Raw genomic sequence first — 13,320 nt, 5'->3', positions numbered from 1 at the left:
GTGCAAGATCGTCGGACAGGAAAGATCATCGGGCCTGGTTGTAAGGTCGGACATTTATTTGTGCTCGAGAACCTTTGTGTTCCCTCTACGTCAAATCTCTGTGCTGTTTCCTCTCCATCTACTCTCCACTTATGGCATCGTCGTCTTGCCCATAACTCCTTAGGAAAATTGCGTCCTCTTAAATCTACGGGTGTTTTAGGTCAAGTTCAAAATGCGTCTTTAGATTACATTTCTTGTCACACTGCAAAACAACCTACCTTATCCTTTAATAATAATTCCTCTATTGCTAGCTCTCCTTTTGATCTTATTTATTCTGATGTTTGGAGACCTGCTCCCACTGCTTCTATGGGAGGGGCTCGATATTTTGTCATCTTTATTGATGATTATTCACGTTTTACTTGGGTTTATTTGATGACTAATCATTATGAGTTGCCTCAGATTTATATTAACTTTGTCACTATGGTTCGAACTCAGTTTTCAAAGGTCATTAAAATTTTCAGACGTGATAATGCTATGGAATATCGTGACTCCAAACTTTTAAATTTTCTCGCTAAACAGGGTACTTTGTCCGAGTTTTCTTGTTTGGTACCTCTCAACAAAATGGCAGAGCTGAGCGTAAACACCGTCATATTCTTGACTTTGTCCGTGCGATGCTTATTTCCTCTTCCTGTCCTGAGCGTGCTTAGGATGAAGCTGTTCTCACTGCTGTTCATGTTATCAATAGACTCCCTTCTTCTGTTCTTGGTAACACTACTCCCTTTGAGCGTCTTTATCGTACTTCTCCCGATTACAATTCTCTCCGTGTTTTTGGTTGTGTCTATTTTGTTCTTCTTCAGCCTCATGAACACGACAAGCTTGAACCTCGGGCTCGCATGTGCTGTTTTCTTGATTATGCTTCTGAACATAAGGGTTATCGTTGTTGGGATCCTATCTCTCGCCGTATTTGTATATCTCATCATGTTGTCTTCTGGGAGCATCACATGTTCTCTAGTTTTTCCTCTTTTGAGTTCATTCCTTCTACTCCGTCACCATATTTTACTAACACAAATATTGATCTCTTTCCTAGTGATGATACCACAGGGTCTACCCCAAGTCCATCCTTCGAGGCCCCTGCTCTTCTACCTTCTCCATCTCCCGATGATTCCAGCCCGGACAGCGATCCCGTTCCTACCGTCATGCCTCCTCCTCCCACTCGTTCTTCTAGGGTAAGGAATACACCTCCTCATCTTCTTGATTATCATTTCTTTTCTATTATTATTCATCAACATGAACCTAAGTCATTCAGGGAAGCCTCCACAAATCCAAATTGGCAACAAATAATGCAAAAAAAAAATGCAGGCACTTGAAAAAGCACACACTTGGAATTTGGTTGATCCTCCTTCTGATCAGGAAGTTGTGGGCAGTAGATGGGTATACAAGATCAAGACTCGCTCTGATGGCTCGATTGGCCGTTATAAGGCATGCTTGGTTGCTCAAGGTTGTACGCAAAAGTATATTTTTGATTATGAAGAGACTTTTGCTCTTGTCGCTCGCCTTGCGTCTGTTAGAGCTCTCCTTGCCATTGCCGTGGTTAAAAAATGATCTCTCAGTCAGATGGATGTGAAGAATGCATTTTTTAATGGAAATTTGAAAAAGAAAGTCTATATGAAACCACCTCTGGGATGTCCTTGTCCTTCTAGTAAGGTTTGTCTCCTTCGCAAGGCACTTTATGGACTTAAGCAAGCTCCTCGTAAATGGTTTGACAAGTTCAGCACTACCATATGCAGTCTTGGTTTTACTTCTAGTCCTCATGAGAATGCCCTTTTCATTCGTATATGCGAACATGGAGTTGTTCTTCTACTTTTGTATGTTGATGACACGATCATTATTGGAGATGATGTTGATAGTATCTCTGATCTCAAGGCCTCACTTCACCGTACCTTTGAGATGAAAGATGTTGGTTCTCTCAGCTATTTTCTTGGTCTCGAGGTCATCTCCACAGATGATGACATCTATCTCTCTCAGGCTAAGTATGCTTCAGATCTTCTTGCTCGCGCTGGGATTACAAATAGTTGCACTGAGTTTACTCCTCTTGAGCCTAATGTTCGATTTACCCCTATGGATGGCACTATTTTGGATAATCCGACTCTATCGATAGTTAGTTGGAGGTCTCGTCTACTTGACTGTCACCCGACCAGACATCCCCTATCTAGTTCATATCCTTAGCCAGTTCTTGTCAGCTCCTCGTACTACTCTATATACGGCAGTTCTTCGCATTCTTCGCTACATCAAAGGCGCTCTATTTCATGGCCTTTATTTTTCTGCCTATTCCTCTTTGACTCTTCAGGCATACTCCGATGCTGATTGGACTAGTGATCCCACTGATCGTCGTTCTACTACTGGTTACTGTTTGTTCCTTGGTGACGCTCTCATTTCTTGGCGTGCTAAGAAGCAAATGTTCACTGCTCACTCAAGCACAGAAGTTGAGTACCGTGCCCTCGCTGACACCACTGCTGAGGTTATCTCGGTTTGTTGGCTTCTCGAAGATCTGGGTGCTCCTCAGTCGTCCCTTACTGATATTTTTTGTGATAACCGCAATGCTATTCAAATTGCCCATAATGATGTGTTTCATGAACACACCAAACACATTGAGATTGTCACTTTGTTCGGCAACGTATCCTTATTGATGCTATTCGTCTCATTGCTGTTGGAACACTGGATCAGACTGCTGATATCTTCACGAAAGCTCATCACCCGACTCGTTTCCGGATTTTGTTATCCAAACTCAAGCTGGTATCCTTAGCTCCCATTTGAGTTTGAGGGGGGATGTTAGAAAATCATTAGAATCAATTTAGATCAATTATTATCGTTTATATTTATATAGCATATCTGTATATTAATTGTAGGATTTTATGCTTTTATTACTTTTATTCATCTATCACCTTTAAATGCCCCCTTGTATATTGTACCTTTGATCACACTGAATAATACACAAAAACACTTTCTTCAGCTTGGTCTCTTATTTCTAACATAGATAATAAAACTCTCTTTTTAGTTTTTATCTTTAATTTTGTAAAACTGATTAATTTTTCTGTTAATAATTTTTTATGGAGTTAGAGTTAACTAAACATGCATATGTAATATGTTAATCAGTTAATTTTTTTGTTAAAATTTTATTATTTTTTGAGGTAATTATTAGAAACTGTTTAGAAATTTTTTTGTGGCCTCTTTCATATATATTGATTAAATTTATTGTATAAAAAATAAAAAATACTAGTGATTTTTTAAATATTTTACTTATAAAAATTAAATAACTGCTATATATTAATGAAAATAACATTTCTTATCCCTATTATTTATTTGTCATTAATTATTCTAAAATATTAAACTTTGAATCATTGATATTATCTCAATCTAATTAGTTAACATAAATATTCTTATCTATTGTATTTATTTTAGATAAAATATTGTATTAATTTTTTTCATTATCCGAATAGAGCATATAATAATGATTTTGTGTGAAGAGAAAAATTCAAGAGCTAACAGAATTTATTATTTTTAGCCACCACTTTTAGACATTAGTCTAATTTTTTTAATCTAGAAATCTAACATCATACTTTTAATTCATACTTTTAAGGAAAAGTATAGGTAGATAATGGTTTTTGTGAACAATGTGAACAATAAGCCCAATAAAGTAAAAAGTACATTACACTCCTAAATTACCCACCTAAATCTTAATATTAGGATAACCATCGGGACACATAGTGAATTGAACATCCGTTGTCCATGTTGTTCAAAAAAGTCATTGGTTACCTAGCATTACCCTACTTTTAAATATTAATAGTTAACAACAGGTTATTATGCTAGTACTCTAGCATTCCTCTTATGTGAATTATGATGTTTAATACTTTACAATTTTGTTAGGTAGATAACAAAAATTGTGAACAACGTGAACAATGAGCTGCACTCCCGACCTACAAAAAGTGAAAAAAAAAAGATCTACCACAAATTACCCTCCCAAAAACCTAATTTTCACTTTTAACACTTTAACCATCCATCTTCTAACCTTTTTACATTAGCAATACCACTCCCCAAATCTTGATCGCGTTGTCGTTCCCTACCTCACCAGCCAACCTTAGTGCTGTCGAGTTTCCTCCCCATCAAGTCGTCGGTGCTATGCCAACTTCCCTACCAGACGCATCTTTTCAACTGATTTACCGGGTGCATGGGTGATAATTCGGCAATTTGATAGTTGTTACTTAAGAATTGAGGAGGATGTTCATTTTATCATGTATGCGGTTGGTTCTTTTACAAGAGAAGTGTATCTTTATTTGATTTAGTACAATTTCTCTGTTACTTGAATTGATGGCTTTGGCATGCACATGCTCCGTATGTTTATTTTATTATGTGTTTGGATTTAATTTGGTTTAATTATACTTGAATAGAAATTGGATTTGATTTGAGTCATTTAAGTTGGGTGCACGGGTGATATGTTGGTTAATGAGTTGTTTGTTACTGAAGCATTAAGGAGAATATTCATTTTACCTAATATGTGGATGGTTATTGCTCATTAAAAGGAGGATGTTTATTCGGATTATACCAATGGTCTTTGACATGATTTCCTATGTGGTTTTGGAGTTAATTAAACAGTTAGTTTAAACTTAGTTTAATTGCTCCTTATTTTACATAATTAAATTAATTTCAATAGTATGCATTCATTATATTTTTCTAACTAAAATGTATGGTTATTCTATTATTCGTTAAATATGTGAAACTTAACCCTTTGTTGGTTCTTAACAGATTATAAACCCACCTGATTTGTGTTGTTGATAGGGTAATACGTAGTTCACTATTATTGGCTTCTACTTCAACATAATTGTATTTGCTTCTTACCGCTACTTCTTTTGTTGACAAAAACTAGTAAAGACGCATTGTTCACTTTGTTACAAGAACAGTATGATAAGCCACTAGGAAAAAAACAATGTCGAAGCAAAACTGGTGGAAACAGAAGCTATAGGATTCAGATTCCTGAATCCCGCACTAGCCTGTGAAGCAGGATATCATGGTCCAGCTAGCAAGGGCCTACAACGTCCGAACAAGCACAATGAAAATAGATGACGGCAACATTCGCATTAACGCCGAGTTAATTGGACGTGTTTTAGGCATTCCTTCTGGTGGTGAGTATATCTTCCATATTAAGCATCCTTTGTTGTGCCTAGTCGTTCGATTTCGATGTTTCTATCCTACCGGTAATATGTATTTGGATGTTTCAATAAATGTAGGCAATGACTTCTCCGAATTCAACAAAAAGAATATTGCCCATGTGGCTATCAAAGGACAATTCTGAAGAAGAACGACTACCGAACTGCACAATTTCGTCTACAACTACTTTATGAAAACCGAAGCAAACATGATGGATTTCAGGCGACATTTTATCTTAGTGGTCTTAAAAATGTTCCTGTGCCCAACAACTCAACAAACAATCTCGTCGTGGCACATACCCCTGATTTTGGATGTCTTGGACCCAAGTAGATTCGATTGGCCGTTAATGACTTTCAAGTGGTTGGAAAAGGCAATCAAAAAATATAAAGTTAAAAAAGCATCAAACATGACAGGGCTGCCTGTTTGCCCTATTAGTATGTTGCATTATTAAACTACTAGCAGATGTAGCATACGATTCATGTAGCAAACCATAAAGTGCGACCTCCTTCTCTCTAGGTATTGTACTTCCAACAACTGAAACATGGTTCGCTCGATGACTGTCAAGAACCAGAGCCGTGGATCACTGCATGGACTGCTGTTGAACTCGAAAAGAAGCCAACTAATATTCTTTCCGAGGTACTAACTTAAACAAGTTATTCTTTATACTGTACTATGATACCTTGCTTCCACATGAATAGTATGATTTTTATAACTCAGACTTTTTTTCCATATCTAATTTGGATGATTACTATCTGATACATTGGATCTTTAAAAACCAGGGATGCATTGCAAACAAAACAGAAAAGAGGTGAAGAACTTAAAGGCCGAGCACGTAAGACAAAAGTTAAACCGCATTCCAAAGAAGCACGCTCAAAGAAGGCACGAAAAACTTCAGTGCCTTCCATAGTAGGTACCTATTGGAATTTGAGTAAGTTCCGTTAATCATCTTTCAAGTAAGAGAATGATGTCAGGTTGAAGTGAGTAGATTATTTAATAGTTTGGTGTAGATTTTTCTAATTAAGAGTGATTATGTATTTCAATTTGCATTGGATATTTTGTATGGTCATAATTTTAGTATTTTTATGTGAATAATTGCATGATTATTTTTTGGATTTTCTAGATATATCCGAGCAGAGAAGCACTGACACTAGAGAGAGTAAGGAGGAATCCATGAAAAGGCATCTCTGTAAGACCACAACAAAACCATCCTCAAGACAAAGACGCACACAACAACCGAAAAAACGGACAGCAACCCCTAAGGTGAGTACATTTTATTTTGTGTATAGGCTTCGTTCTTTATCTCTTAGCTCGTCTTTATGATATAGCTAGATGTTATTTGGACAGGGTCAATTGGATGTTCATTTCTGCACTATAATAGATGTTTTTATTCAAATTTATCTTCTGCTTTATTGTATCTACATTTTTTAATATATTAGTTGTTTCTGTTTTGTGCCCCGTTAGATATTTACAACACAGGAAAACATGAATGCTATGAGGAGAAAGGTGCACAATTTCAAAAGCAGAAGGAACACAAAATCATCTTCAGAGGGAGCTGCCTCACAGCGAACAGAGACACCTACAGTAGCTCTCGACTCTGATGACGAGAACAATGAGCAAATTGTTAAGAAAATGTGCCGACAGTTTCAACACATGAGGAACCCACAAGATGAGAACCTAAGGGATGCTAAGCTCGATCTCAATAAGAAAAAAACTCCTAAAAAAACATGACTCTGAATATCTCGATCCAATTACTTCATCAACAGCACTAGTGCAACTTACAAGATATGATTTGGAAGGGAAAGTTGTATGTTACAAAATTTATTATCTGTGTCTATTTTGCATATGCTATGATTCTAGTTCCTTTAAAAACATAAAGTGTTTCTTTTATCTAATATCAATTGGCATGTTGTCCTTGCGGTGCCTAGAAAGTGAAGAACTATGGACAAACATTGAGCGAGGTCGGTATACAAGGCCCATTAGCATGGAACCCATCCAAACCGTGATGCCAAAGAGTTCATATTGCCACACACCGAGTCACCCAACTTCTCTCTTGGATTGACTCAGCTGGCAAAGACACACACCTCATGCCTTATCCCCATTCGTGCATCCGAAGCTCAAGAATTTTAAGTTCAGCAAGCGAAGGGAGCTATAAATCCGAAGGTAGACCGTATCTAATACTGCTCAGGAATGACTTATGCACGTTGCAAGCCTGTCGCTGGGTCAACAACAACGTATGTAAATAGTTGTTGATTTGATACGTATGATGTTGTTAACCCAACCACGTGCTTGCAACATGCATAAGTCCTGAGCAGTACTAGATACTGTCTACCTTCGTACGATGCCAAGGGTTGTTGTTTTCCGAGAGACGCGTTCACAATCCATCCTCGGACTTGTTGTTCCCTACACTCGCCGAACTTAAAATTCTTAAGCTTCAGATGCACAGATGGAGAAAGGGACGGGGGTGGGTATCTTTGCCAACTAAGTCAATCCAAGAGAGAAGTTGGGTCGCACTAGACTCCGTGGCAATATGAACTCTTCGGCATCACAGTTCTTCACTTTCTGGGTACCGCAAGGACAACATGCCAGGGTCACTGCGTCAAAAGCAATTGATATTAGATAAAAGAAACACCATGCTTGTAAAGGAATTAGAATTGTAACATATGCAAAATGGACACAGATAACAGATTATCAAAATCATATCCTCTAAGTTGCACTGGTGCTATTGATGGAGTAATTGGATCGAGATCTTCGGAGCTTGATGTTTTTTAAGAAGTTTTGTCCTTATTGAAATTGACTCATGGGTTCTCCACATGTTGAAACAGCACGTTCTCTTAACAATTAGCTCATTGTCCTCGTCATCAGAGTTGCGAGTTACCGTAGGTGTCTCAATGGGCTGAGATAGTTTCCCATGTAGATGATTTTGTGTTCCCTCTGCATGATCTGCCTTTAACAACGCACACCTTTCTCCTCATACCTTTCATTCTTTCCTGTGTTGTAAATATCTATTTGGGCACAAAACAGAAACAACCAATATATTCAAAAATGTGGATACAATAAACCAGAAGCAGATGAATCTAAATAAAAAAATCGATTATAATGCAAAAATAAACCTACAATTGACCCGTTTAAATAACATCCAGCTATATCATAAAGACGAGCTAAAGAACGGAACCTATACACAATAAAATGTACTCACCTTAGGGGCCGCTGTCTGTTTTTCTGATTGTTATCTGCGTCTTTGTCTTGAGGGTGGTTTTGTTTTTCCATTTGTTGTGTGCATCCTCGTCTTAAAGGTGGTTTTGTTGTGGTCTTACGAAGCTGCATTTTCATGGATTCCTCCTTACTCTCTCTAGCGTCAATGCTTTCCTGTTCGAATACATCCAGCAAATAAAAAACATAACCATGCAATTGTTTACATAAGAATACTAAAATTGTAACCATACAAAATATCCAATGTATACCCAAACACAGAACCACTTTTACAATTAAGGAAACCTACACCAAACTATTAAATAATCTACTCACTTAAACCTAGCATCATTATCTTACTTGAAAGATAATTAATGGAATTTACACACATTCCAAAAGGTTCTTACTATGAGAGGCACACATTCCAATAGATACTTGCTATGAGAGGCACTGGAGTTTTTCGTATGCTTTTTTAGTATGCTTCTTTGAAATATGGTTTTGTTGTCTTAGGTGCTTGGTCAGCCCATAAGTTCTTCACCTTTTTTCGCTTTGTCTGTGATGCATCCTTGATTTTTAAAGATCCAATATATCACTTAATAATAATCCAAATTAGATATGAAAAAAACGTCCAAGTTATAAAAATCATACTATTCATGTGGAAGCAAGGTATCATAGTACAATATAAAAAGAACTAGTTTAAGTTAGTATCTGGAAAAGAACATTAGTTGCCTTCTCAAATTCAGCGGCAATCCATCTAGTAATCCATGGCTACGATTCTTAACAGTCATCGAGCAAACTATGTTTCAGTCACTAGAAGTACAATACCAAAGAGAAGCTCACAAATTATGGTTTACAACATAATGGTATGCTGCATCTACTAGTAGTTTAATAATGTAACATACCAATAGCGCCAACATGCATGCTTCGCATGTTTGGTGCTTTTTAACTTTATACTTTTTGAGTGCCTTTTCCAACCACTTGAAAGTCTTCAACGGCTAATTGAATCTACTTGGGTCCGTGATCAGGGGTATGTGTCACGGCGAGATTGTTTGTTGAGTTTTTTAGCGCAAGAACATCTTTAAGACCACTAAGATGTCGTATGAACTTAATCCTGTCTGCTTCGGTTTTCTTCGGTTTCCATAGAGCAACTGTAGACAAAATCGCGCAATTCGGTGGTCGTTCTTTTCTGAAATTGTCCTTTGATGGCCACATGGACAGCATTCTATTTGTTGAATTCGAGGAAGTCGTTGCCTAGATTATTGAAACATCCAAATACATGCAATTACCGGTAGGATAGAAACATCGAAATTGAACGATTAGGCACAACAAAGGCTACTTAATATGGAAAATAAACTCACCACTAGAAGGAATGTCTAAAACCCGCCCAATCAACTCGGCGTTAATGCAAATGTTGCCGACATCTACTTTTAATGTACTTGTTCAGACATCGTAGGCCCTTTCTAGCTGAACCATAATATCCTGTTTCACATACCAATGCAAGATTCGCTTCAAGAATCCGAATCATGTAGCTTCTACTTCCACCAGCTTCGCTTTGGCATTTTTTACCAAGTGGCTCATTATACCGTTCATGTAACAAGGTGAACAACGCGTCTCTACTAATTTCTATCAATAAAGAAAGTAGTCGTAAGAAGCAAGTATAATCATGTTGGAGTAGAAGCCAATAACAGTGAACTGCATCTTACCCTTTTTTTTCATCTGACTAGACTTTTCAGCAACACAAATCAGGTGGGTTTATAATCTGTTAAGAAGCAACAAAGGGTTAAGTTTCACACAATCCGAAATTTACAATCTAATTACAATCTAATCCGAAAACAAGCATTTAACGAATAATAGAATAACCATACATTTTAATTAGAAAATATAAGGAATGCATACTATTGAAACTAATTTAATGATGTAAAATCAGGAACAATTAAACTAAGTTTAAACTAACTGTTTATTTAACTTCAAAACCACATAAGAAATCAAACCAAAGACCATTGGTATAATCCGAATAAACATCCTCTTTTTGATGGGCAATGACCATCCACATATTAGGTAAAATGAAAACTTTTCTTAGTGCTTCAGTAACAACTAACTTATTGACCAAAATATCACCCGTGCACCTGGTTTAAATGACTCAAATCAAACCCAATTTCTATTCAAACATAATTAAACTAAATCAAATCCAAAGCACATAACAAAATAAACATGCAAAGCATGTACATGCTGAATTAAATAAACATGCACTTCACATATAAAAGAACCAACTGCATACATGACAAAATGAACATCCTCCTCAATTCTTAAGTAACAACTACTAAATTTGCCGAACTATCACCCGTGCATCCAGTTAATCAGTTGAAACCATATATTCACGCATATAAAATAGTTAAAAGAAGAATAAGTATCCTAGATTAATAACATCTCATTCAAACATTCGTACATACTACCTGAATCCTAGATTAATACCTAACATCAATTTAACCAAACTAAGATAAGAAACATATAGTATAGGGGAAAAAAATAAAAACTAAGTAAATTAGTATCAGTCACTTTTTTTTTTTTTCCAATTGAGACCAATTATTCAAATATCTAAAATGGTTTACAGGAAAAAGAAAATTCCACTAATTCAACCAAATCAAAGAACATCTAATTCGAACCACTATTACCTGAAGCCTAATATATAGCAAAAACATCTTCTAAAAAAATAAAACCCTAACTATCAATTAGCCTTGCAGACCAATGGGTGAAGAAGTAAAGCGGCAAGGTGGGATAAACCAATTTATTGTTCCATCCGACGAAAAACATTCAAAATAAAAAAAAAAATAGAAATACTACGAACTGAAGAACCTACACATTACCTTGTCAATGATGTTGCTATAGTTGGCGGCGACGGCGGAATATAGGCAGCGATGGGACCGACTCGGCTGGTGTACCGGCACCTTTGACATGCCGCTTCTTCCTATTGCTCAATCTATGGCACCGATGAAAGGCGGAGGCGCAACTTCGAGCAGGGGTACGGCGTTGTGCATGGGAGCGTGGAGGGGAGGCAGAGTGGGGATGGTGGCAGAGCATCAACGATGCGTCTGGTAGGGAAGTCGGCACAGCACCGACGGCTTGATGGGGAGGAAACTCGACGGCACTGAGGCTGACTGGTGAGTTACGGAACAACGGCGTGATTAGGGTTTAGAGAGCGGTAGTGCTGCGGTAAAAAAATTAGAAGGTAGAAAATTAAAGTGTAAAAAATGAAAATAGAGTTTTTAAAAGGATAATTTGAGATGAATTATTATTTTTTTTTTCAAATTTTCGTGGGTAGAAAGTCCAGCCTATTATTAATATAGTTCATAATTTTCATTGTCTATCTAATGAAATTGATATAGAAAAAGACAACTTTTTTAACAATACAAATCTATCCATCTTAACTACACTTAACAAATAAATCAGCAGATTAAACGTAAGCACATCATTGATACACGAAATTATAAATTAAAGGCCAGAAAGGACTTTTTTCCCTGGAATTTGGTTCTCTCTCGGATGATTACTTTAGAGTTATTTTTTAAATTATTTAATTTAATTTAAATTTAAATTATAAATTTTTTTAATCCCACTAGAGAGTCAAATGAAGTATTTATACAATGTGTATAATAAATTATTTATTTAGTCCAATATAAGTTAAAAAATAAACATGTAAAATACTACTAATTTTTCAAACACAATACATAAATACCCATCCGAATACCAAAAATAATAAATTGTACAGATATTTCATTGACTCCCTATACCTCCTCAAATTTTTTATCACTCAATTTCAAATTATAAATCTAAATCTTAAAATTAATTAATGTTTTAACTCATACTCTACTTTTTCCGTGTCAAACGTCTCGAATTTAACTATCAACTCTACCACAATGGGTGAGATATCCTAAAGACCTCAACTTTTAGTTTCGTTTCATATTAAATTCAATAATCATTCAACACAGAGCGTGTAAAATACTAAAACGGCGTAACAGTAATTTCAATCCAACTGAACTGTACAGTTTTAACACTTCATAGCAGAAGCATGATAACATTCACGGGCGCGGGGAGGAATGATAAAATTTGGAAAAACATTGATACAAATTAAAATCGGTTTCGATCTGTTGCAACTCACCGTTGACAACTTCCATGCTTGCCTTCACGCCATCCGAAATATCATTAACCGTAACATTGCCGTCAGAAACAGAAGCTAGCAACAACGAGATTGAGTCCATAACTTTGGCGGCTCTGGAAGCGCAACCGGCAATGTGGGCGTAGGAACGCTGGATGAGCGCCTTCATAAATTGCGGGGACGAAATTAGGGTTTTCCATGACTTACACACGCACCGAAGTTCCACCACGTCTTTCGGCGGAATCCTCCACAGGATCTCCTGGATCAGTTCGCCTGGAAGAACGGCAAGTGAGCCCCTCCCACGCGCTGGCTTCAAGCGCCGTTCCCTCTGCTTCCGAGTACCACCCATGTGCGCTCGCGAGTTAAGCGTCTTTGGTTTGGTTCATTGCTTGTTTCTGAGTTCTGACTTCTGAGTTCTCAGATGTCACGCTTTTTGTAGGTTTTGGGTCGGTTGCCAAATTTCAATTTGGGCCTCCCCACCTCTTTGTTGTTATGGTCTCTATTCGGGCCCATTAAACAAATATCTTTAATCAGACCAAAAAAATGAAACAAACATCAATTCCCCTACCCATACACCTTTTATACTAAATACTATTTTGATATTGGTATTTTTTAATAACCATATATAAGTTCTTTTTATTTTATTAATAAAAAAAATTAAATATATAATTAATTAATAACAATCGTATTTTATACGAATGTCAAGAATATTTAGGGTATTTCAACAATAAATGCCCCTTAAGAGAATTAATCACTAAGTTGCTGCTTCTTCAATCTTTTATTTATTTTTTAATTGATAT

The 13,320-nt window shown here is 36.6% G+C and overlaps 1 protein-coding gene across 2 annotated transcripts; it reads right to left on the bottom strand.

Annotated features, from left to right (window-relative positions):
• Positions 1–9,003: 9,003 nt before the first annotated feature.
• LOC140174873 (uncharacterized) lies at positions 9,004–12,930 on the bottom strand. Of its 2 annotated transcripts, none has more exons than XR_011864919.1 (5): positions 12,524–12,930; positions 11,235–11,575; positions 10,074–10,129; positions 9,729–9,993; positions 9,004–9,621 (listed from the first exon to the last, which is right to left on the bottom strand). XR_011864919.1 is itself a non-coding variant. In XM_072201524.1 (5 exons), exons 1-2 carry the CDS (start codon positions 12,867–12,869, stop codon positions 11,251–11,253), a joined length of 621 nt encoding a protein of 206 aa, XP_072057625.1. In that variant the 5' UTR covers positions 12,870–12,928; the 3' UTR covers positions 9,004–9,621; positions 9,729–9,993; positions 10,074–10,129; positions 11,235–11,250. The 2 variants fall into 2 exon arrangements, 1 of the variants encoding a protein (XP_072057625.1); XM_072201524.1 differs by having other exon boundaries at positions 11,235–11,525; positions 12,524–12,928.
• Positions 12,931–13,320: the final 390 nt, after the last annotated feature.

The sequence above is a fragment of the Arachis hypogaea genome, chromosome 1, assembly GCF_003086295.3.
Source record: "Arachis hypogaea cultivar Tifrunner chromosome 1, arahy.Tifrunner.gnm2.J5K5, whole genome shotgun sequence".
In the NCBI taxonomy this organism is placed as follows: Eukaryota; Viridiplantae; Streptophyta; class Magnoliopsida; order Fabales; family Fabaceae; genus Arachis; species Arachis hypogaea.
This window is presented reverse-complemented; position numbering and strand designations above follow the sequence as displayed.

Excerpts from the sequence above, each read along its gene's own strand:
- LOC140174873 (XM_072201524.1), bottom strand. The coding sequence starts at position 12,869 with ATGGGTGGTACTCGGAAGCAGAGGGAACGGCGCTTGAAGCCAGCGCGT. Across the intron at positions 11,526-12,523 it reads AAGCATGGAAGTTGTCAACG|TCAGCCTCAGTGCCGTCGAG; the intron begins GTGAGTTGCAAC and ends GTAACTCACCAG.